The following is a 24,659-nucleotide window of genomic DNA, read 5'->3' as shown; positions in this document are numbered from 1 at the left end:
TCAGGTGACTTAGCTACCTTGAGATCTTTCAGCTTCCCAAGCACCTTCTCTTTAGTAATGGTGACTACTCTCACCTCTTCCCCCTGACACTCTTGAATTTCTCACTGACTGCTCGTGTGTTCCACAGTGAAAACTGGCACAAAATATTTATAGAAATTTCGTAGATGCTGGAAATCAAAAGCAACACACACCTACTGGAGGAATTCTGCAGTCAGGCAGTATCTATGGAAATTAGATTAGATTAGATTCAACTTTATTGTCATTGTGCCAAGTACAGATACAAAGCCAATGAAATACAGTTAGCATCTGATCAGAAATGCAAAGAATGGTGTTGTTTACAAAATAACTGCAAATAAAAAGTAAGTGCTACAGCACACAAATATATGTAAGGGATTTCTTCTTTTATGTTCCTGCGAAGGCTAACAAAATTGCTTCTTGGGTGACAAATCAAATCTCCTAATGAACTATAGCCACTGTCTTGCTGCCTTTATAGCTGCATCAATGTGTTGGGACCAGGTTAGATCCTCAGAGACCTTGACACCCAAGGACTTGAAACTACTCACTCTCTCCACTTCTAATCCCTCTTTGAGGATTGGTTTGTGTTCCCTCATCTTACCCGTTCTGAAGTCCACAATCAGCTCTTTGGTCTTATTGACATTGAGTGTAAGGTTGTTGCTGTGATACCACTCAACTAGCTGGTATATCTTGGTCCTGTACACCCTCTCATCTCTGATATTCTGCCAACAATGGTTGTATCTTCAACAAATTTACAGATGGATTTGAGCTATGCCTAGCCACATAGTGATGGGTGTAGAGACAGTAGAGCAGTGGGCTAAGCACATATCCCTGAGGTGTGCCAATGTTGATCATTGGCAAGGAGGAGATATTATTACCAGTCTGCACAGATTGTGGTCTGCTGGTTAGGAAGCTGAGGTCCCAGTTGCAGAGGGAGTTACAGAGGCTTAGGTTCCGTAGCTTATCGATCAGGACTGTGGCAATGATGGTGTTAAACACTGAGCTATGGTCAATGACTAGCATCCTGACATGGGTGTTTGTTTTTTCCAGGTGATCTAAGGAGGTGATAATACCATAAGATACAGGTTCAGAATTAGGCCATTTGGCCCATCGAGTCTGCTCTGCCATTTCATCATGATTGATCCAATTTTCCTCTCAGCCCCAATCTCCTGCCTTCTCCCTATATTCCTTCATGCTTTGACCAATTAAGAATCTATCAACCTCTGCCTTAAATTTACATAAAGACTTGGCCTCCATAGCTGCCTGTAGTAATGAATTCCACAGATTCACCACACTCTGGCCTCATCTCTGTTCTAAATGGATGCCCCCTGTTCTGAGTCTGTGTCCTCTGGTCTTAAGAAACATCCTCTCCACATTCACTCCATCAAGGCCTTTCACCACTCGATAGGTTTCAATGAGGTCACTCTCCATTCTTCTGAATTCTGTGAATATAGGCCTACAGCCACCAAACGCTCTTCATATGACGAGCCATTCAAACGTAGAGTCATTTTTATGATGCTCCTTTGAACCCTTTCCAGTTTCAGCACATCCTTTCCAAGGCAAGGGGCCCAAACCTGCTGACAATACTCCGTAAGTCCTCTCAATGCTTTATAAAGTCTCAATGTTATACTCATGCGTTTATATACTAGTCCTCCTGAAATGAATGCTAACATTGCACTTGCCTTTCCCACCAGAGACTCAACCTGCAAAGTAACCTTTAGGGAACCGTGCACAAGGACTCCCACCTCCTTTGTTCCTCGGTTTTTTGTATTTTCTCTCCACTTAGAAAATAGTCAATCCTTTCATTTCTTCTACCAAGTGCACGACCATACATTTGCTGACACTGTATTTCATCTGCCACTTCTTTGCCAATTCTCCTAATCTGTCCAAGTCCTTCTGTAGCCCCTCTATTTCCTTAAAATTACCTGCCCCTCCACCTACCTTTGTATCGTCTGCAAACTTTGCAGCAAAGCCATCAATTCCATCATCCAATTCCTTGACACATAATGTAAAAAGAATCGGTCCCAACACATACCCCTGTGGAACACCACAAGTCACTGGCAGCCAGTCAGAAAAGGCTCCCTTTATTCCCACTTTTTTGCCTCCTGCCAGTCAGCCACCACTTTATCCGTGCTAGAATCTTTCCTGCAATACCATGGGCTTGTAGCTTGTTAAGCAGCTTCTTGTGTGGCACCTTATCAAAGGCCTTCTGAAAATCCAAGTGCACAATATCAACCAATTCTCCTTTGTCTATCCTGCTTGTTATATTTCAAAGAATTTCAACATATTTGTCAGGCAAGGTTTTCCTTTGAGGAAACCATTCCGACTAGAGCCTGTTTTATCATGTGTCTCCAGTTACCCTGAGACTCCATCCTTAATAATCGACCCCAACATCTTCCCAACCACTGAGATCAGACTAACTGGCCTATAGTTTCCTTTCTTCTGCCTCTGCCTTCTTGAAGAGTGCAGTGACATTTGCAATTTTCCAGTCTTCAGAAACCATTCTAGAATCTAGTGATTCTTGAAAGATCATTACTAATCCCTCCTCATTCTCTTCAGTCACTTCTTTCAGAACTCTGGGGTGTACACCATCTGGTCCAGGTGACTTATCTACCTTCAGACCTTTCAGTTTCCCAAGGGCCTTCTCTTTAGTTGTGGTAACTTCCCACACTTCATTCCCCCTGACACCTGGAACTTCCACCATACTGTGAGTGTCTTCCACAGTGAAGACTGATGCAAAATACTTACTCAGTTCGTCTGCTATTTCATTGTCCCTCCATTACTACCTCTCCAGCAACATTTTCCAGTGGATCGATTTCTAGACCTGCTTCTCTATCACTCTTTATGTGTCTGCAGAAACCTTTGGTATCATCTTTAATATTATTGGCTGGCCTTCTTCATATTTCATCTTTAGTTTCTTAATGACTTTTTTTAGTTGCCTTCTGTTGGTTTTTAAAAGCTTCCCAATCCTCTAACTTCTCACTAACTTTTGATCTGTTTTATGCCCACTCTTTGGCTTCAACTTCAACTTCTCTTGTTAGCAGTGGTTGTGTAATCTTTTCTTTAGAATACCCCTTCCTCTTTGGGATGTAGATATAGTCATAGTAGTCATAGTCATACTTTATTGATCCTGGGGGAAATTGGTTTTCATTACAGTTGCACCATAAATAATTAAATAGTAATAAAACCGTAAATAGTTAAATAGTAATATGTAAATTATGCCAGGAAATAAGTCCAGGACCAGCCTATTGGCTCAGGATGTCTGACCCCCCAAGGGAGGAGTTGTAAAGTTTGATGGCCACAGGCAGGAATGACTTCCTATGACGCTCTGAGTCTCTGGCTGAATATACTCCTGTGCCCAACCAGTACATTATGTAGTGGATGGGAGACATTGTCCAAGATGGCATGCAACTTGGACAGCATCTTGTACCTTCCGAATTGCTTCCAGAAACTCCAGCCATTGCTGCTCTGCCATCATCCCTGCCAGTGTTCTTTTCCAATCAATTCTGGCCAACTCCTCTGTAATTCCCTTTATTCCACTGTAATACTGACACATCTGACCTTATCTTCTCTTCACCTGGGATAGTTTGTCTCATGGGATGGAAGTGGAAAATCAGAAAAGGGAAGGGAAATGTCAAAAGTAGATCAGGTGAATTTGAGAGAAGGGTGGAGGTTGGTGATAAAAGTGATTGAAATTATGAAATCTGCACTAGTGCAGAAAGCTGCACCAAAGTGTTGACGAAGGACCTGTACTGAGCTGTTCTGTGTTTTTGAAGTGCGCGTCCACATACCCACAGACCCCTCAAAGTAAAAGTTTAGTCAATTGGCACTGATTAAGCTTACTGATACTTTGTCAGAAATATGGAATACAAAAATGGGGAGGTTCAAAGTAAATTTATCAACAAAGTACATGCACGTCACCATAAACTACCCTGAGATTCATTTTCTTGCGGGCTTTCACAGTAAATACAAAGAAACACAATTGATTCAATAAAAAACCATACACAATAACGATGGACAAACAACCAGTGTGCCAAAGGTGGCAGACTGTGCAAAGAGAAAACTGAGGGGAAAAAAACAAAATAATTATAAATAAATAAACAATAAATATTGAGAACACGAGGTTATAGAGTTCTTGAAAGTCAGTCCATGGGTTGTGGAATCTGTTCAGTGCTGGAGTGAGTGAAGGTATCCACAGTTCAAGGTCCAGATGCTTGAGGGGTAATAACTGTTCCTGTACCTGTAGTGTACGGTTAGAACTGTTATTTAAGGAAAAGATTTCACAAACTGTATACATTTCTCATGATAATATAGTAGGAATCTGGAAGGAAGTTCATTTTACACGAATACATTGGGCCTGAAATCTTCTGCTTCCATACATAATGTAAATATTCATGCAGGAAAATGTGAGAAGCCAGCATGCTGAGTTTGGAGGAATGGAGGAATGGTGCAACACCGACAAAATGCTGGAGAAACTCAGCAGGCCAGGCAGCATCGCTGGAAAAGAGTAAACAGTCGACATTTCAGGCCAAGACCCTTCATCAGGTCCTGTCTCATTTAAATAAATGTCAGCAATATAGAATCGAGTTAGAAAAGGTAAGGTTTTCAATGAGTGTCATTCTTCGTGGTGGCTAAGGTTTGAAATCTCATTGCAGATAACTTGATAACTTGTAAATAAATAATATGTGGCATTAACATTTATATCCTTCTCAGAACTTACCCCCAGCATTTTCAAAAATAAATGGGGAGAAGGAGCCTGATGAGATTACCCCACTCTCAGAGCACATTTGGCGTTCTGTGTTTTGAGGAAAAAATGCATTACCGATATCGTGCTTAGTTGTGGAACAAGTGTGATGTGTCCCATTAATTAAATTAAAAGTCACATGTTCCATAGTTAATTTCAAATATCTTTAGTTTGCAGCAGTTTTTGAGAGGCTATCACCATGTCGACCAGAAGGCTGAAAAATGAAGACTACAATGATTATAGCTCAATGGAAAACAGCCCGGACAATGACAGCTCGTCACCTGACATCTCAGAAGCACAACAAAATCTGGGCAATTACCAGCGTCTAAATGAAAATGCAGGCACCACGTAAGTGTCACAAACATTTGAAACAATAGTTTGTTTCTAAATATCAATCAATACCTGGGTAGCAGAACTTCTTTCATCTGTGGGTGATGTCTTCGGTTTGTTTGGGGGAAGGAGAATGCTTTCTAGGTGTAGACTTTACAAATGATTGGTTAACTGATTAATTGGGATGATGGATGTGAATAAGGAGAAGCACTATCTCGCTACTGTTTAAAAACAAATTCTGTTTTTGCACTACGTATTTTAACTTAGCTATTTAATATACATGATATAATTTAGTTTATTTTCTATATTTATCATGTATTACATTGTACTGCTGCCGCAAAGTTAACAAATTTCACGACATATGAAGTTGGCATTAAACCTGATTCAGATTCATTTATTTATCTCATACACAAAAACATACAGGCTATGGTTAGGCTGTTTGAAAAGTCAGAGTATGAAGGTTTATTTTGAAACAATTAACAAAATGAGTTTGTAATTTGAATCTTTTATGACTGTGTGATCTCCTGTGAATAAATGTATATAGAGCTAGAAAACTACGATTTTGATTTTGAACTGTGGATTAATTTGATGGTTCAGTTATGCTGAGCTGTGTGATTGGAATAAGGAAGCAGCTTTTAATCATTTTCTTACCCCTTCTAGGTGTATACAGACATTAATTCACTTGTTGAAAGGCAACATCGGAACAGGGCTACTCGGCCTTCCTCTGGCAGTGAAGAATGCCGGTATTGTGGTGAGATACTTTGAACTTTCTCACAGTGTTACCCAATTGACATTTTGTAATTAACTCATTGTTTGCCCTGGGCAGCCTTTGTATTACACACAGTTAGAAATGCAATATGATTACACCTTATTGTTTACATAGATTGCACTTTCTCTTTAGCTGTTACACTTTATTCCGCATTGCTCTACCTTAGTGAGTGCAATCATCTGCAGAGCAGACTCAACGGGCCAAATAGCCTAATTCTGCTCCACTATCTTTTGGTCTTGTGTCTTATGGCTTGAATAGAAAGCAAGAAAAGCTTTTCATTTCATACATGTGACAATAGTAAATAAATTCCAATTCCTGAATGTTTTGGGACTGTAAATTGTATGCTGGAATTACATTATGATCTGAAATCCTCTATTACATACACATGTAACGTGAAGTTGTTACTTGTGGCAAGTTTGTGGTTTTCAATGCAGGAAGGAAAGTAATTTGAATGATGAGCAATGGGGCTAGGCGTGGGGTCTGCCGGCAAGAAATCACCCAAACATGTGAATGATGATGGAATTGAACCAGCAAGCATACAAAACGTCCAGAGAATATGAACAATTTCTGAGTTCCTTGCACTGACTTGTTTCATCCACTACAATACCCACGATGTTGCTTTGACCTATATACACCTATTTCACAACGAATCTAACTCGTCTGTCCTACACAGCTCATAAATCTCCATTTTTCATACATCACTGTGTCCATCCAAGCCTTGTGTCCCTGTTGATTCAGCCTACACCACCGCTGCCAGCAGTGCGTTCCAAGCACTTGTTACCCTCTACTTTAAACTACATTCTTCCTTAAACTTTCCACTGCTCACCAGAAATCACTTGCTAAACACAAATCATCGGTGTTCATTAAAAATGGGCACAGCTTTATAAATTACCAATGAAATTTTTTTCCCTAATAGTGAACAATTTGTATTGCAAATAAGCCGGACAGAATTTCCTTCATTTCTCTTTACTTTTAATTTTATTTTGCAATGCAGCCCAGAGTAGACCCTTCCGGTCCTTCAATCCGTGCCTCCCCAGCAACCCCTGACAGCCCTCGTTAATCCTAATCTAATCATGGGACACTTTACAGTGACCAATTAACCTACCTGGTAGGTCTGTGGACTGTAGGAGGATCTGGAGGACCCAAAGAAAACCCATGCATTCCACAGGGAGGACATAAAGAGACTCCTTACAGAACGGCGCTGGGATTGAACTCCAAACTCCGGAATGCCCCAAGTTATGATAGTGTCAAACTGACTGCTAACTTACCGTGACGCCCTGCAACTTCAGCAAGCAAAGTCAACCCACTGTTGAATTCTTTGCTGTTATATTTGCGGTGAAAGGAGAAAACTAGTTCAGTTTATTGAATGTTTTCCCCTTAGTGTCATGACTGATATCTAGCATAAGAATTTGCTAAAGTCACATTAGGGTTTCAATTCCCCCTGGTGTGTGGTGTGAGTGCCATACTTATGTTTATCTAATTCTTCCACTGTTTAGGGCTCACTTCTTGTCTTGACTGATAGACAAGTAACCAATTAACCAATTTCCCCCGGGATCAATAAAATATGACTATGACTAGACAGCTGAACCAGGATCAGATTTTTGTTCTGCACAACTTTGAAGAGAAATGAATGCCAGGTGAAAGCTATTGGGGCAGGAATATTCATCAAATGTTTTTAACGTTGCAGTCCAACTTCCTAAAGAACCAAAACACTCTGCTAGTTTCCATTGCTTAATTCTAACCAATTTTGTTACCTGATTTCTGCATGTTTCAAAATGACATTATTCTTCCTTAGAAGCATCATCCTAGACTCTTTGCCTAGTAATCTTGTCTGGTTTTATTAGCTCTTCGTGCTGAAGTTGGCCTTGAAATAGTGGTGGGCATTGAACTACTGAGGTTCTTGTTTTTTTTTATCAGGGAGTCAAAAGTTAGGTTAAGATTGCAGGAGAATGTGATTGAGAGGGTGGAGTGGAAATTGATGGCTGAATGGCCTAGTCCAGCTCCTATGTCTTATCGTCTTTTGGCACTAGGTAGGGCAGCATTGTTTACACAAAGAGAAATATAGTAGTGATAGTGTGTGTAGTTGTGTTTTATTTAGAGATACAGCACGGTGACGGCTCTTTTCGGCCCAGTGAGCCCAATTGCACTCACGTCGCCAATCAAGTGACTTACTTGAATGCCTTTGGAATGTGTTTTGGTACCACCAGCTTACAGTGTCAAGAGTTGATAACTGTACGTTTGATTTGCATGTGTGCATTGAAAAGAAATGGCATACTGCAGCTTTTTTTTCCTGGGGCTGGTGAGTGACAGACTTTGTCAGTTGGACCTATTACCCTTTTTCAATGGTTCCCAACCCTTTTTTTAATGCCATAGACTAATGCCATTAAGCAAGGGGTCCATGTACCCTAGGTTGAGAACCTGTGCTCCTTTCAATGTTTTATATCAAATGTACAGCATAGAAAACACTTAGTTCAGCTGCTCTGTTGTGTTCTTTGTCCCTTGTGTTTACCTGTCTTCTCTTGAATGAGCCTCAACCATTTCTAATGGCATACTGTACTTGTCAGTGAAAATGATAGAATCCACTATACGGAAGTGATTACGGAATAATAGAACTGGGCAGAGTCGACATGATCTTATGGAAGAGAAAGTATATTTAATAAACGTTTGAAAGTGTAGCTAGCGGAACAGGTCGAAGTAGACAACCTAGTGCTGTATTTGGACGTTGTAAAGGTCTTCATAATCTCATGTGGTAAATTAGAATGCAGAGCATTAGGAATACCACCACAGCTGGAGCATTGGTCGATGGATGAAAAACTGTAGGAATAAGCAGATCCGACTGGTAACATGTTGTTAGGACGTATATTGGAGTTAGGGTATAGAGCGAGTATTAACTTTACCATCAGCCATTTTTCAGACTGAACATGGATTGTAGATTGAATTTAAAATCTAGCCCTGAATAGTAGTTTCCCTGGAGCAATGGACTGGAGTTGATTGCAAACCAGACAATGCTAATTAACATTCATTTTGGGTGTCTGGAGTGTGGGTGCAAAGGAGGAGGTGTGTGAATACTGTATGTAATTCAAAGGAAGCATTACAAATATGTTGTAACTATAGAATTGTCCTCCTGTTACCTTTGATGTTTAGCACATAAAAATGTCATGTAATATTAGGTTGGGAGGACTCTTCCTCCTCGAGTGTCTCAATATGATGCCTGCTGCTCATTTTTGTTGAAAACAGCACCTCTATGTCCACTAGCTTCACGTGACTTTGTTCACATTACAGCATGTGACACCCTAGTTGTGTACAGTCTACGTTAATAATTTGGCAACGGATAGATAGATATACTTTATTGATCCAGAGGGAAATTGGGTTTCGTTATAGCCGCACCAACTAAGAATAGAGCATAAATATAGCAATACAAAAATCACAAACAATCAAAACAACAAAATGCAAACTATGCCAGATGGAAAATAAGTCCAGGACCAGTCTATTGGCGCAGGGTGTCTGACCCTCCACGGGAGGAGCTGCAAAGTTCGATGGCCGCAGGCAGGAACGACCTCCCATGCCGCCCAGTGTTGTATCTCGGTGGAATATGGCCGAAGTCCAACAGTAAAAAGTTGGACCATGACCGTGTTTACTGATGGTGAAAAACTAGGCAGCTGTGAGAAAGGTGCAGGGAGGACAGTCAGTAACTTAGAGTGGAAGCAACTTTATGAATGGAATGTATTATGTTAAAATGTATAGTCATCCAATCAAAAGTTGAAAGATTTTGGTATTCTGAGAGCCCAGGAGTCCTTGCCAGGCAAGAACAGGAAGAGAATTGAGCGGTAGTGTTTGCATGCAGGTAGATTGGCATCCAGTACAGCCACATAGGCTGAAGGCCCTGTTCCATGTTCTAATTCCCTATCTAAGAACACTTCACTCACCCTCCTGCACTCTACTGGTCCATATTCTAATTCACTATCTAAGGCTACGTCCACACTAGGCTGGATAATTTTGAAAACGCTGGTTTTGCGTAAAAACGATAGGCGTCCACACCAAGCGTTTTTAAAAATATCTCTGTCCACATTAGAACAGATATTTGGGTGAATCTCCTCGTACTGGGCATGCGCAGGACACACAGAAACCAAGCAAAGAGGAAAACTGTATACTTGGTGCACGTTTGCTCAGTTACAGACTAGAAAAACTTAAAAGGAATTGCTTTTGGCTCTCGCGCAGGAGAACTTAAAACTGAAAAAAACAAATACTGGAGCGTATGCAGGCAACCGACAGGGAGTTCGCGGACAGTAAGATCCGACTGATGTCGAACATTGAAAAACTGACTAACTCTGTTGCATTAATAAAGCACCTTATTAAACGTATAAAACATGTCTGCATCAGTGTTATCTTGTATTTCCATACAATGTTACATTAGGCTGCTACACATCTATTGTCAGAGAAGTGCTTGCATAAATAGGTAAACCACCTTCATACAAGCAAGGACAGAAAACAGGGCAAAGTGAGTATACGTATTTATTCAGTAAGCTGTGGGTCAAAGTATTTGGTGAGTACATTTCTAACTCTTCTGGCTTCAGTCTCGTTGCCGTCTGTTCTGAAATTGTTAGGTTGTGTGGGGAATTGCGTTCAAGAAAACAATGAAATGCCACGCTGCCGCCATCTGTTCCGGCGCGTCATGACAGCGTTTTTGAAAATATCCGTTTACCCCGTCCACACTGCTCTGCACAATCGGCATTTTCAAATTTACACACTCTGGAGGGCATTTTAGAAAATCTCTGTTTTCGTGGGAGAAAAATGCTGTTTCAGTGTGGACGGAGGGTCAAAATGAAGAGAAAAAGCTTTGGTGTCGGATTTATCCAGTCTAGTGTGGACGTAGCGTAAGAACACTTCACTCACATTCCTGCATTCTACTGCAATTGGCAACATGTCCTTCTGAGTGTGATCAGCCTCATAGAATAAAGTATTTCATTTGCCATTTCACAAGGGGTCAATATAACAGGAGCTGAAATGCATTTAACTTTCTCTCAAACCTGCCTGCAATGATGCCGATGTCAGTTTACCTTCTTGCTTGCTTTCTAGATAACTGTCATCTCTTAAAACTGATTCTGTATTTAATTTCTCATGTGCTTACTTTATTTCCTTCAATGGCCCTCTGCAATTTCAGCTTCTTGTTTATTTTTGACTAAATTTGCATTATTTCTCATCAAGGGTTCCTGAACCTTGCTATCCTGCCCTTCTTCCTCACACGTTGGCCATGAATCATGATGAGCTGGTCTTTAACCATCTCCCAATCGTCAGATGTGGACTTACCCAATCTACTCTTAGTTATGAGGAGAGATTAAGCAGGTTGTGCCCATACTGTTGAGGGTAGCAGAATGATTGGTGATCTCATTGAAACACACTCTGCAAACTCAATATTGTGCTGCAACCATTGGCAACCTCCTCATTATCTACAATTGGTACTATAACAATCTGCTCTTTTGGTTTTTGCATTGTTTCATTTTTTTTTGCAATTGCCTCGATCCAAGTGAATGAAGGTCTGTAACTAATCACGAGTTGTAAAGCATGGAAAGGTGTTATTCAATGCTTACAGGAGGTGGTAATTTCTTGATATTTTTTGTATGGCTGCCTCCATATCAGTCCAAACCCCATGTCTGGATGTTACCCTTAAGCACTGAACCATAGAACCATAGAAACTACAGCACAGAAACAGGCCCTTTGGCCCTTCTTGGCTGTGCCGAACCATTTTCTGCCTAGTCCCACTGACCTGCACACGGATCATATCCCTCCATACACCTCCCATCCATGTATCTGTCCAATTTATTCTTAAATGTTAAAAAAGAACCCGCATTTACCACCTCATCTGGCAGCTCATTCCATACTCCCACCACTCTCTGTGCGAAGAAGCCCCCCCTAATGTTCCCTTTAAACTTTTCCCCCCTCACCCTTAACCCATGTCCTCTGGTTTTTTTCTCCCCTTGCCTCAGTGGAAAAAGCTTGCTTGCATTCACTCTTATTTATACCCATCATAATTTTATATACCTCTATCAAATCTCCCCTCATTCTTCTACGCTCCAGGGAATAAAGTCCTAACCTGTTCAACCTTTCTCTGTAACTGAGTTTCTCAAGTCCCGGCAACATCCTCGTAAACCTTCTCTGCACTCTTTCAACCTTATTTATATCCTTCCTGTAATTTGATGACCAAAACTGAACACAATACTCCAGATTCGACCTCACCAATGCCTTATACAACCTCATCATAACATTCCAGCTCTTATACTCAATACTTCGATTAATAAAGGCCAATGTACCAAAAGCTCTCTTTACGACCCTATCTACCTGTGGCGACACTTTTAGGGAATTTTGTATCTGTATTCCCAGATCCCTCTGTTCCACTGCATTCCTCAGTGCCTTACCATTAACCCTGTATGTTCTACATTGGTTTGTCCTTCCAACGTGCAATACCTCACACTTGTCAGTATTAAACTCCATCTGCCATTTTTCAGCCCATTTTCCCAGCTGGTCCAAGTCCCTCTGCAGGCTCTGAAAACCTTCCTCACTGTCTACTACACCTCCAATCTTTGTATCATCAGCAAACTTGCTGATCCAATTTACCACATTATCATCCAGATCATTGATATAGATGACAAATAACAATGGGCCCAGCACTGATCCCTGTGGCACACCACTAGTCACAGGCCTCCACTCAGAGAAGCAATTCTCTACCACCACTCTCTGGCTTCTTCCATCGAGCCAATGTCTAATCCAATTTACCACCTCTCCATGTATACCTAGCGACTGAATTTTCCAAACTAACCTCCCATGCGGGACCTTGTCAAAGGCCTTACTGAAGTCCATGTAGACAATATCCACTGCCTTCCCTTCATCCACTTTCCTGGTAACCTCCTCGAAAAACTCTCAACAGATTGGTCAAACATGACCTACCACGCACAAAGCCATGTTGACTCTCCCTAATAAGCCCCTGTCTATCCAAATGCTTGTAGATTCTGTCTCTTAGTACTCCCTCCAATAACTTACCTACTACTGACGTTAAACTCAACGGCCTATAATTTCCCGGATTACTTTTCGATTCTTTTTTAAACAACGGAACAACATGAGCCGCTCTCCAATCCTCCGGCACTTCACCCGTAGACAGCGACATTTTAAATATTTCTGCCAGGGCCCCTGCAATTTCAACACTAGTCTCCTTCAAGGTCCGAGAGAACACCCTGTCAGGTCCTGGGGATTTATCCACTTTAATTTTTCTCAAGATAGCAAGCACCTCCTCCTTTTCAATCTGTACAGTTTCCATGGTCTCACTACTTGATTCCCTCAATTCCATAGATTTCATGCCAGCTTCCTTAGTAAATATAGACGCAAAAAACCTATTTAAGATCTCCCCCATTTCCTTGGTTCCGCACAAAGCCGACCACTCTGATCTTCAAGAGGACCAATTTTATCCCTTACAATCCTTTTGCTCTTAATATATTTGTAAAAGCTCTTTGGATTATCCTTCACTTTGACTGTCAAGGCAACCTCATGTCTTCTTTTAGCCCTCCTGATTTCTTTCTTAAGTATTTTCTTGCACTTCTTATACTCCTCAAGCACCTGATTTACCCCCTGTTTCCTATACATTTCATACAACTCCCTCTTCTTCTTTATCAGAGTTGCAATATCCCTTGAGAACCAAGGTTCCTTATTCCTATTCAATTTGCCTTTAATCCTAACAGGAACATACAAACTCTGCACTCTCAAAATTTCCCCTTTGAAGGCTTCCCACCTACCAATCACATGTTTGCCAGAGAACAACCTGTCCCGCTTTTTAGATCCTTTCTCATTTCTTCAAATTTGGCCGCCTTCCAGTTCAGAACCTCAACCCTAGGACCAGATCTATCCTTGTCCATGATCAAATTGAAACTAATGGTGTTATGATCACTGGAACCAAAGTGCTCCCCTACACAGACTTCTGTCACTTTCCTAATTCGTTTCCTAACAGGAGTTCCAATATTGCATCCCCTCTAGTTGGTCCCTCTATATATTGATTTAGAAAACTTTCCTGAACACATTTTACAAACTCTAAACCATCTAGACCCCTAACAGTATGGGAGTCCCAATCAATGTATGGAAAATTAAAGTCCCCTACCACCACAACTTTGTTTCCTGCAGTTGCCTGCTATCTCTCTGCAGATTTGCTCTTCCAAGTCTCGTTGACTATTGGGTGGTCTGTAATACAATCCCACTAATGTGGCCATACCTTTCCTGTTTCTCACTGTGGAAAATTGTGGTCATGCAATGTGACTGAAAGTGAGAATACACAGTAGCGTAGCGGTTGGTATAATGCTTTACAGTACGGGTGACCCAGGTTCCATTCCCACCACTGCTTGTAAGCAGTTTGTACGTTCTCCCCATGACCATGTGGGTTTCCTCCGGGTGCTCCAGTATCCACCCACATTTCAAAGACGGTTGATAGGTTAACTGGTCATTGTAAATTGTCCTGAGATTCGGTTAGGGTTAAATCAAGGGTTGTTGGGCAGTGCGACTTGAAGGGTTGGGAGTTAATTGTATTATGTGGAGTACAGACTTAGGCTGAATGGACTGTCAGAGAAAGTGAGTTCACCACAAAAACAGCAAATGACAGAGATCAAAGATATAACAAATTGACCCATTTATTGATTCGGTTTAAAACAGGCACTCAGTAGCAATGAATGATTAAATGCACCTCTCCTTTAAGCCTGTTATTCTTCACTCATGTTGCTGCTTTTGTACTTGTAAGTTGTTTGCTTCAAGGGTTGGGCAGGATGTGAATCTAACACTATAGTAAGTTTTGTGACACTGACACATGAGGCTGGGGTGTAATCATTTTAATTCCCTTTTCTGTTGGTCCACAGCTCGGTCCTATCAGCTTGGTTATCATGGGAGTGGTGGCTGTGCATTGTATGCAAATGCTGGTTAAATGCAGTCGCCATCTAAGTGTTAGGTAAGTTGTGGTTATATTAAAGTGCTCCTACAGTAGGCATGTTTCTGATCTGCAATGCTTTTGGAGAGCTACTGTAAAGCATCTGCTTTTAAAGTTTAAGTGCAACATTGACATTTCATGGAGCTAACGGTTATAAATGAACTGAGTTCATTTTCATTAGTAGTGTATCTCGTAGATTAATGTGCAATGAGTCACTTGCAGCTCAGTATTTAGCCTCTGATCTCCAACTAGCAATCACATCTTGTAGCTGAATGGTAATGCTGCATTTCCCTTGTTCCCTGCCCACTTTCTACTCTTGTTCTCTGGTGTTTAGGCTCTTCATGGAGATTAATGCCCAATACACATTTTTCTTTCAATGGATGTAAATGTCACAGGTAAAACTGGCATTTATTTCCTATCTACTGGCACTTATTTCTTATCTGCTCACCAACGCATTTAAGAAGTTCACATTTTTTCTTAACAGAGGCACCCGTTAATCTGCATCCTGTAGGTACCCAGTCAACTGTAGTAGGGTCTCTGCAGTGAGTAGCTATCTGGTGGAATATGGCCAGGCCCTGAGCCTCCAACAAACCTGACATGCTTTGATAGAGGCGAAGTGAGAACAGAGCTTGAGCTTGGCCTTCCATCAAAGCTATCAAGAAATATCGATTTTTTTTTAAGCTATGAAATTCAAAAAAAAATTCTTAATTGTAACTGTGTTTTAATGATTAAACCATTAAGCCACAAAGTAAAATAACGTGAAATAATGAGCAGCACACACAAAATGCTGGAGGAACTCAGCAAGTCAGGCAGAATCTGTGGAGAGAAATGAAGAGCCAACGTTTGGTTTGAGACCTTTTATTTGGATCTGTGGAGGCAGATATGATAGAAGTGTTTAAGAGGCTCTTGGTTAGGCTCATGAATACACAGAAACTGGAGGGAAATGGATCATTCCTGAAGTTAACGAACAGATCTTTTTTTTTGTCCTGTTGGCTGTGAGGGAAAGATTGTTGTAATGACATCATGTCATTAGACTCTCTTTCCTTCCTATATTCTAACTCGTCGTTAGTCGATTACAGCCCACTATGGGTGGTATCATCTGTGAACTTGTAGATGAAATGAGAGTAGAAACTGGCCACATAGTCGAGAGTGTACAGGGAGTAGAGTAGGGGTCCTAGAGCGCCTGAGTTGAGATTACAGACTGCAGTCTGTTGGTCAGGAAGTCAAGCATCTGGTTGCAAAGAGAACTGTTCTTTCCCAGAATTCAAAGTTTTGGGATGGGTTTGCTTGTAATTATAGTATTGAAGGTGGAGCTATTGTTCATAAACACAGTATTCTAACGTAAGTGTCTTTAATCTTCAGAAGTTTCCAAGATCAGTGTAGGTATTTCTCAAAGAAGAATTCTGAAGGCAAGATGATGTAACCATGACTCACAAGGGCTGTCAAAGCCAAAGAGAGGGCATAAAATGGAGCAACAATTAGTGGGAAGTTAAAGGATTGTGAAACTTTTAAAAACAAACAGAAGGCGACTGTCACGTACCCTGTGACGTGTTAAAGAACCAGCAGAAATGGAAAACATTTTGGAGTCCAGTATTGCTATTAACTAATAATACTTATTAGTAACTACGCAATACAATAATATAAATGCAGATAAATCAAACAGGTTAGCAAATGATTATATATAAGTAAGTGTGGAATATATAGGAAAACCAAGCTTCTTCAAGTCTAGGGGTAAATAGATAGTCTTATGATAATGAGTAAAGTTCAGTTCAGTTCGTGGTATTGAGTAGAGTAATGATGGAGAGAGAGGGAGAGATTTGAGTCTTCAGGTGAGCTGACACCATTGATCTTCTCATTGTCCTCTGAAATCCTTTAAAAGTCACCGACTGTGACTTCAACAAAGAGGACCGTTCTGTGGTGGAATCATCAACCCAGACAAAGGTTGGACACGTGGACAACTCCCCACCGGTCAAACCCTTTTCTCACTGCAAAAGCCACTGATCGATCCTCCAAAAACCCACTTTTTCTGTGGGCACAACAAAGCTCATTCAGTGTCCAAGAACATGTGCTGCAGGTCTATCATCTGACCTCCTATTTATCTCACTGTACTGAGTACCAACTGTCTCTCAAATAACTCCTTCTTTCTTTGTCTGCGTAAGAATGCACTAGCAGGCCATGTCCTTGGGAAGTATAACCATGCTTCAGAGAAACTATAACATTGATTGTCCATCAAGTAACGCCACCCTGGGTCACCATAGTGACTTACGAGCTGATCGGTACCCTCCCTCTCTGAATTCAGCAGAAATCCAAAAGTAAGTCTCAGTTCCTCCTTGTGCCTTAAGGTGACAGTCCACAGGAAATATGAACCTTAGGGGTTCATAAACACCATCTCAAAGCAGTCTTCGTCTCTCTTTCTTTCTCTCTCTCTCTTTTCAAAACAAGATGTCGGTGTTAAATACCTGTCTCTCTCTCTCTTTTCAAAAGCACAGTTCACAGGAGTAATTCAGGACCCCGTCACAGCAACTAAAAACAAACCATAAGTTGGGGGGGAGATAAAATATGGAGGTAAGCTAGCCAGCAATATCAAAGAGGATATCAAATGATTTTTCAGGTGTATAAAGAGTAAAAGAGAAGCGAGAGTTGGAAAATGATGCTGGCGTGGTAGCAATGGGGGATAAACTGAACAAATATTTTGCATCAGTCTTCACTGTGAAAGACACTAGCATTATGCCATAATTTTGAGAATGTCAGGGGTCTGAAGTGTGTGCGGTTGCTATTACTAATGAGAATGTGCTTTGGAAACTGAAAAGTTTGAAGGTAGATAAGTCACCTGGGCCAGATGGACTATACCTCAGGGTCCTGAAAGAGGTTGCTGAAGAGATTGTAGAGGTATTAGTGATCACCTTTCAAGAGCCATTAGTTTCTGGAGTGGTTCTGGAGGACTGGAAAATTGCAAATGTCACTCCACTCTTCAAGAAGGGAGGGAGGCAGAAGAGACAAAATTATAGGAGGAGTTGTATTTGTGGGAGTCGATTGTTAAGGATGTGGTTTCAGGATTCTTGGAGGCACATGATAAAGTAGGCCATAGTCAGCATGGTTCTCTTAAGGGAAAGTCTTGCCTGACAAGTCTGTTAGGATTCTTTGAGGAAAAAACAAGCAAGATAGACAATAATAGAGTTGAATGTCTGTTAGATGCATAATAAAGTAACAGAGCTTTAACCAGCGACCAATCCGTACATCAGAAGTTTGAGGTGATGGGATTTCGCTCAGGTCCACTGCCCAAGTAGAAAAAGGGGTCAGCAGTTGTGGCACTATAATAGAGCTTTGACCAGCAGCTTATCTGCATTTGAGATTGATTAGCAAGAGCAAATTAAAGGAAGGCAGGGGCAAGTGCACTGGCCATCATCTGAGTGGACAGAGTCAGAGTGGTGATCTTGAGGCTTTAGCTCTTCGAGGCTTCAGTGAAGAGAGGCTTGAGACAGAAAGAAAAGAAAAGCTCTGGGTAAAGTTTTTTATCCTTTATATCTGCTCAGCTGGGACAATAGAAGTGCTGTGAGAAGGCATGGAGACCTCCAGTGTCCCTGATGACTACAACTTAGAGATGTGCATCCAGCTACAGCTTCTAACAGTCCACGTTGAGCTGGAACTGAATGAGGTCTGGATCATTTGGGAACTGAAGGAGTGATAGATAGCAGGTAGAGAGAGGTAGTTACACCCAAGATGCAGGATACAGGAAACTGGGTGACATTCAGGAAGGAGAAAGGAGCTCAGGAGCCAGTGCAGAGTACTCCTGTGGCCATCCCCCTCAACAAAAGGTATATCACTTTTGATGCTGTTGGGGTGGAGAGCACGGTTGACCTACAGGAAAGTCACAGTCTCTGGCACTGAGTCTAACTGTTCGACTCAGAAGGGAAGGGTGGGGAGAGAAGAGGCACTCTGCGGTGATGGGGGATTTGTTAGTTAGGAGAACAGACAGGAGGTTCCGTGTGCAAGTACGAGATTCTCGTATGGTATGTTGCCCCTCGTGTGCCAGAGCCTGGGACATGTCAGATCTAGTTGTCAGCATTCTTAAGTGGAAAGGTGAACAGCCAGAGGTCATGGTCCATATAAGTAACGATGATATGGGTAGGACAAGTGATAACATTTTGCATAGGAATTTCAAGGAGTTAGGTGCTAAGTTAACTAACCCTAATGCATGGATTAGGGTTAGGATGCGAGTATGTGGTCGGTGGGCAAAATATCCCTCTGGTGTTTGTAGATCTCGTACTGGAGATGCAGTATCACTTCACCTTGCCACTTTGTTTTTGGCCCACATTGTCATTATCTTGGTCCCCGACATGCCTTTATTGGGATCTTCCTCCTGGTTAACCTCTGTTCTGGAGTTTAAGTTAAAATGGTGGAGTTATTGCCTATGGATAGTGTTTGGGGGGGGGGTGGTTATAGGGAATGGGTGCTGTGATCTAGGGGTTGTGCAGTAGTTACTTGAGGGGTGTTGTGAGGAGAGACAGGCCCGGGGATAGAGTTAGGTAATGGGGATGGAGGATTCACGACGAAGGGGGGTGGGGTGGCAACTGGCATTGCGGGGTGGGGGGGGGGTTTCTGCGGGACCTCGCAGTAGGGGGAGGGCTGAAAGAGGAACTGAACTGCTGGTGATATTGGGTGAATTTGGCCCCTTGGTGGGGTAAATTCTTGGGTTTATGGGGGTGCGTAGGAGGGTTGGAGGTGTTAGGTTTAGGGGCAGGGCACAGGACTGGGGATGCGAGAGGGAATGGTAGGGGCAGATGTTACGTAGGCCCCTCTGAAGTGTGGCTTGGGTTATTTGGGGTGTGTCTAGTTTAATTGGGGTGTGTGGTCCATTGGAAGTTAGGATTAGGGTGAAGGGTAGTGTTGGGGTTGTTTGTGGGGTGGCGCAGATATTGTTAGACTGGTGCTGTGGGGTGAACCTGGCTCCCTGGTGGGAAGAGGGCTCGGGTTTATGGTGGTGTGCAGGAGGGTTGGAGGTGTTAGGCTTAGGTGTATGGCTGGGAGGTGGGGCTGCGGGACCTTGCGGTGGTGGGAGGGGTTGAAAGAGCTCCCGAACTGATGGTGAAGTGGGGTGAACTTGGCCCCCTGGTGGAGAAAGGGCTCGGGTTTATGGGGGTGTGTAGGATGGGTGAGGTTGTTAGGTTTAGGGATAGGGCTGAGGAATGTGGATGCAGGCCTACCCATGGGGGGGTGGTGGGAAGAGGAGCATGGGGCCCAGCGTTAAGTAGGCCCCTTTGTGGGGCTGTGGCCAGGGTTATCTTGGGTGTTGTCCAGTTTAGTTGGGGTTTGTGGTCTTTGGGATGTTAGGGTTAGGTTGGGGGGTAGGGTCAAGGGATGTCTGCGGGGTGGCGGGAGGTAGACTGAAGGTGTGAGGTGAGCTTGAGCTTGGCCCCCTGGTAAGAAGAGGACTTGGGTTTATGGGGTTGTGAGGATGTTAGGTTTCAGGGCAGGGCCGTGTGATGGAGACGCATTCTTCCCTGGGGGGGGGAGCAAGCTGGGGGGTTGTGGTGAGTGCTGTGTCTGGATCAAACTGGTCGTTAGGAGTCTTCTTCCCAGGGGTTATCCATTGTAGAGTTATAATTTCTATCTTTATCCCTCTCTATTCCGTTTAGGTGTTACTATTTGGGGAATTAGGTTCTGTTCTGAAGCCTAGTTGTTAGGCTGTATTTCCAAAGTAAGACGTACCTTTCCTATTTAATGGTTACCTGTCTTAATTTTGTTTCTGGGTGGGTGACTGAAGGGGATCCTCCTCTTCCTCCCTACTCTGGTTTTCTCAATAATTTTCTTAATTATTGGGTGCAGTGTTGGTCCTTTAGTGAGTATATTTTATTTTTCTGGCCTAGCTTTTTAGGCCTCGTTTAGGCTATTCGGGGAATACGTCTATAGTGTTTCAATCCATCTCCTCTCTGCTCTTTTTCTTTGGAGGTTTGACCAGTTTATGTTAGTTTCCAGGCCCAGGATTTCCAAGGAGTACATTCCATGCTCCAGGAAGTGCCTACTAACTGGTCTGTTTTGGTTTCCTCTTGTAATATTACTGAGGTGCCCTGTGAGTCTGGTTCGCAAGGTCTCCCCTATGTGTATAATATGGCATTGTTTACTCTGGATTGCACATGCTAAATTCTTTTGTTCACAAGTTATCCTCTGCTCTCTCTCGGCCCACTTTCCAGTAGCTCTGTTGTGTATGCTTTTTGAGATTCGCAGGTATATGCATGCCCTTCAGTTTCCCACCTCACAGTTTAGCGTTGCCTGTAATTTGGTACTGGTTAGGGTTAGGGTGCTAAGTTAAAGAGCAGGACACCCATGCCACAGACTAGTGAGGCCAGAGCTAGTTAGATTATACAGTTTAACACGTGGCTAAGGAGTTGCTGTAGGAGGGAGGGCATAAGATTTTTGGATCATTGGACTCACTTCCAGGGAAGGTGAGACCTGCACAGAAGGGATGGTCTGCACCTGAACTGGAGGGGACTAATATCTTCAGGGGAAGATTTGTTGATGCTGTACAGTATGGTTTAAACTAGCGTTGCAGAGGGATGGGAACCCATAGTTCATGGAGAGGTTGTGGAGGCAGATGTTGGTAAGACCTCAGACAAAATCAGGAATCACAAGTTTGAGCATGATGTGACTCGTGCCCTGTGCTGCTTTTATTTCAATGCAAGAAGTATTGTAGGAGAGGTGGATGAGCTCAGGGTATGGATCAACGCATGCAATTATGACATAGCCATACGTGAGACTTGGTTGCAGGAGGGGCAGGACTGGCAGCTCAATATTCTAGAGTTCCATTGTTTTAGATGTTACAGAGTGGGAGGATTAAAGGAGGAGGGGTGACATTACTAGTCAGAGAAAATGTTACGGAAGTGCTCCGTCAGAACAGACTGGATCCACTATTAGGGAATGAGAAAGGGCAGGTGATAGAAGTTTGTGTAGGGGAATACTTTGCATCCGGTGACCACAATACCATTAGTTTCAAAGTGACTATACAAAGCGGTATTTATCTCTCTTCCTGAGACACCTGGAGCAATAGAATGTGAATTATAGAGGACCGTAAGTTTAATGAGTCATATCACCAAGATACTTATAAGAATTTTGATGACAAGAACTAAAAGTAAGATACAAGCTGAAACAGGTAAAGAACACAAACAACAGGAATTCTGCAGATGCTGGAAATTCAGGCAACACACATCAAAGTGGCTGGTGAACGCAGCAGGCCAGGCAGCATCTCTAGGAAGAGGTACAGTCGATGTTTCAGGCCGAGACCCTCTCGGCCTGAAACGTCGACTGTACCTCTTCCTAGAGATGCTGCCTGGCCTGCTGCGTTCACCAGCAACTTTGATGTGTGTTGCTTAGGTAAAGAACAATGTGGTTTTGTGAAAGACAAAAGTACAGGAAACGTAATATTGATGTTAAGGATGCTATCAGAACGAGCTATTCAAGTGCAAAAAGATTTGTTTCTTTGTTTTATCGACTACACAAAAGCATTTGATAAAGTAAAGCACAATAAGTTATTTGAAATATTACGGAAAACTCTAGATCTAGATTCAAAAGACCTCCACCTAATCAGAAGTCTGTACTGGGAACAAACTGCCGCTGTAAGAATAAATGAAGAAGTGAGTCAGTTTGCGAAAATCAAGGGAGGCATTAGACAAGGGTGTGTTTTCTCCCCTGATTTATTTAATGTGTACAGTGAAACAATATTACAAAAAATGAGACATCTTGGGAATCAAAGTTGGCGGTGAAAACATCAATAATTTCAGATATGCAGATAACACTGTTAATTGCAAGTACAGAGGAAGAACTACAAAACTTAATTGATATAATTGTTGAAGAAAGATAGACCCATTTTTGCACTATCAGTTGCAAAAAGACAGAATGTATGGTGATATCCAAAAAGAAGGAGAATCCTACCTGCAGGCTGAGAATAAATGGGGAAGACATAAAACAAGTACAGGACTTTTGCGACTTAGGAAGCTGGGTGACATCAGATGGCAGGTGTGACTTGGACATCAAAAGAAGAATAGGGATGGCAGAAGACACCTTTACGAGAATGAAGAATATACTGACCAATACTAAACTAGGCATGACAACCCACCTCACAGTACTGAAATGTTATGTTTATCCAGTTATGTTGTATGGCTCAGAATGTTGGACAATATCTAGTAACATGAAGAAATGAATTGTAGCAGCAGAGATGTGGTTTTTGAGGAGGATGCAAAGAATATCATGGACGAAACGAATATCTAACGAGGATATCATGAACAGAGCAAACACAAAAAGAGAAATAATGTATAAGATCATGAAAAGGCAACGTAACCTCATTGGACATGTGATTAGGAAAGAGGAGTTAGAATGCATGGTAACTATGGGAAAGATTGAAGGGAAGAAAGCAAGAGGAAGACAAAGACAAATGATGGAGACAGCAGCCAGAGAACTGGAAATGAATGCCAATGAATTGATCCATTTGACCCAAAACAGGAGTGTGTGGGCCATGGCAGTCAAAGCTCAAACTGGGCACGGCACCTGATGATGATGATGCAAAGAGGTAGGTCGTGTCCTTGGGTTGAAATTCTAAATTGGAGAAAGGCCAATCAGAACTGATTTGGAAAGTGTGAATTGGGACAGGCTGTTTTCTGGCATTGATGTACTTGGAAAGTGGGGCCTTTCAAAAACAAAATTTTGAGAGTACAAAGCTTGTATGTGCCTGTCAGAATAAAAGGTAAAGATAACAGATGTAGGAAACCTTGGTTTTCAAGAGATATTGTGGCCCTGGTTAAAGAGGGAAAAAAAGGTATATAGCAAGTGTAGATAAGTAGGAACAAATTAAGTGCTTACAGTGTATAAAATGCAAGGGATCACTTAAGAAAGAAATAAGGGAAGCCTAAAGTTGCTCTAGCAGATAAAGTGAAGGAGAATCCAAAGGGATTCTACAGATATACTAAGAGCAAAAGGATTGGAAGGGAATCCTTTGGACCTCTAGAAGACCAGAATGGTAATCCATTGGGAGGGAATGTCGACTCAGACCATGAGAGGCCTGCGTCGGGCATTTTCATGCCTTACGATATACAGGTTGGAAGTCTGTGTGGGGTTCCACTCCTCGCACAGACTAGACCAATGTGTGATTAAGTGCCTTGCTCAAGGGCACAAACACGCCGCCAAAGCTGAGGCTCGAACTAGCGACTTTGAGATAACTAGACGAACGCCTTGACCACTTAGCCACATGCCCAACACCATGTGTGGAACCAAAACAGATGGGGGAGGTCTTAATTGCATCCTTTACACCTGCATTTACTTGGGAAATGGATACTGAGTCTACAGAAGGGAGGCAAAGCAGCATCAACTTCATGGATCCTGTACAGATTACAGAGCAGGAGGTGTTTGCTACCCTGAGGCAAATCATGATGGTTGTATCCCTATGGCCTGACAAGGTGTTCCCTTGGACCCTACTGGAGGCAAGTGCAGAAATTGCCAGGGCTCTAGCAGAGATATTTAAAACATCATAGCGACAAGAGAGGATTAGCGGATCGCCAGTATTGTTCTGCTGTTTTAAAAAAAGGCTCTAAATAGAAACCAGGAAATTATAGGCCGGTGAGTCTGACATCAGTTCTGGGAAAGTTATTGGAAGGTATTCTAAGGGACTCTGTATATAAGTATTTGGATAGACATGGACTAACTAAGGATAGTCATCATGGCTTTGTGCGTAGTTGGTCATGTCCAACCAACCTCAGAGTTTTTTGAGGAAGTTACCAGGAAAGTGGATGAAGGCAAGGCAATGAATGTTGTCTACGTGGATTTTAGTCGGACATTTGACAAGGTCCCACGTGGGAGGTTGG

At 42.3% G+C, this 24,659-nt stretch overlaps 1 protein-coding gene across 3 annotated transcripts in view; it reads left to right on the top strand.

Annotated features, from left to right (window-relative positions):
- Window positions 1-24,659, top strand: part of slc36a1 (solute carrier family 36 member 1) — a 71,772-nt gene that overhangs the window by 11,623 nt on the left and 35,490 nt on the right. For 2 of the 3 annotated variants that reach the window (XM_072264050.1, XM_072264048.1), the window contains exons 2-4: window positions 4,930-5,107; window positions 5,750-5,840; window positions 14,744-14,832. In XM_072264050.1, the coding sequence (XP_072120151.1) occupies window positions 4,959-5,107; window positions 5,750-5,840; window positions 14,744-14,832 (329 nt within the window). In that variant the 5' untranslated portion in view covers window positions 4,930-4,958. Of the gene's footprint in view, window positions 1-4,415; window positions 4,612-4,929; window positions 5,108-5,749; window positions 5,841-14,743; window positions 14,833-24,659 lie in introns of all 3 variants that reach the window. The other variant, XM_072264049.1, reaches the window with a different exon arrangement.

Source organism: Mobula birostris, chromosome 7 (genome assembly GCF_030028105.1).
Source record: "Mobula birostris isolate sMobBir1 chromosome 7, sMobBir1.hap1, whole genome shotgun sequence".
NCBI classification, from domain to species: domain Eukaryota; kingdom Metazoa; phylum Chordata; class Chondrichthyes; order Myliobatiformes; family Myliobatidae; genus Mobula; species Mobula birostris.
This window is presented reverse-complemented; position numbering and strand designations above follow the sequence as displayed.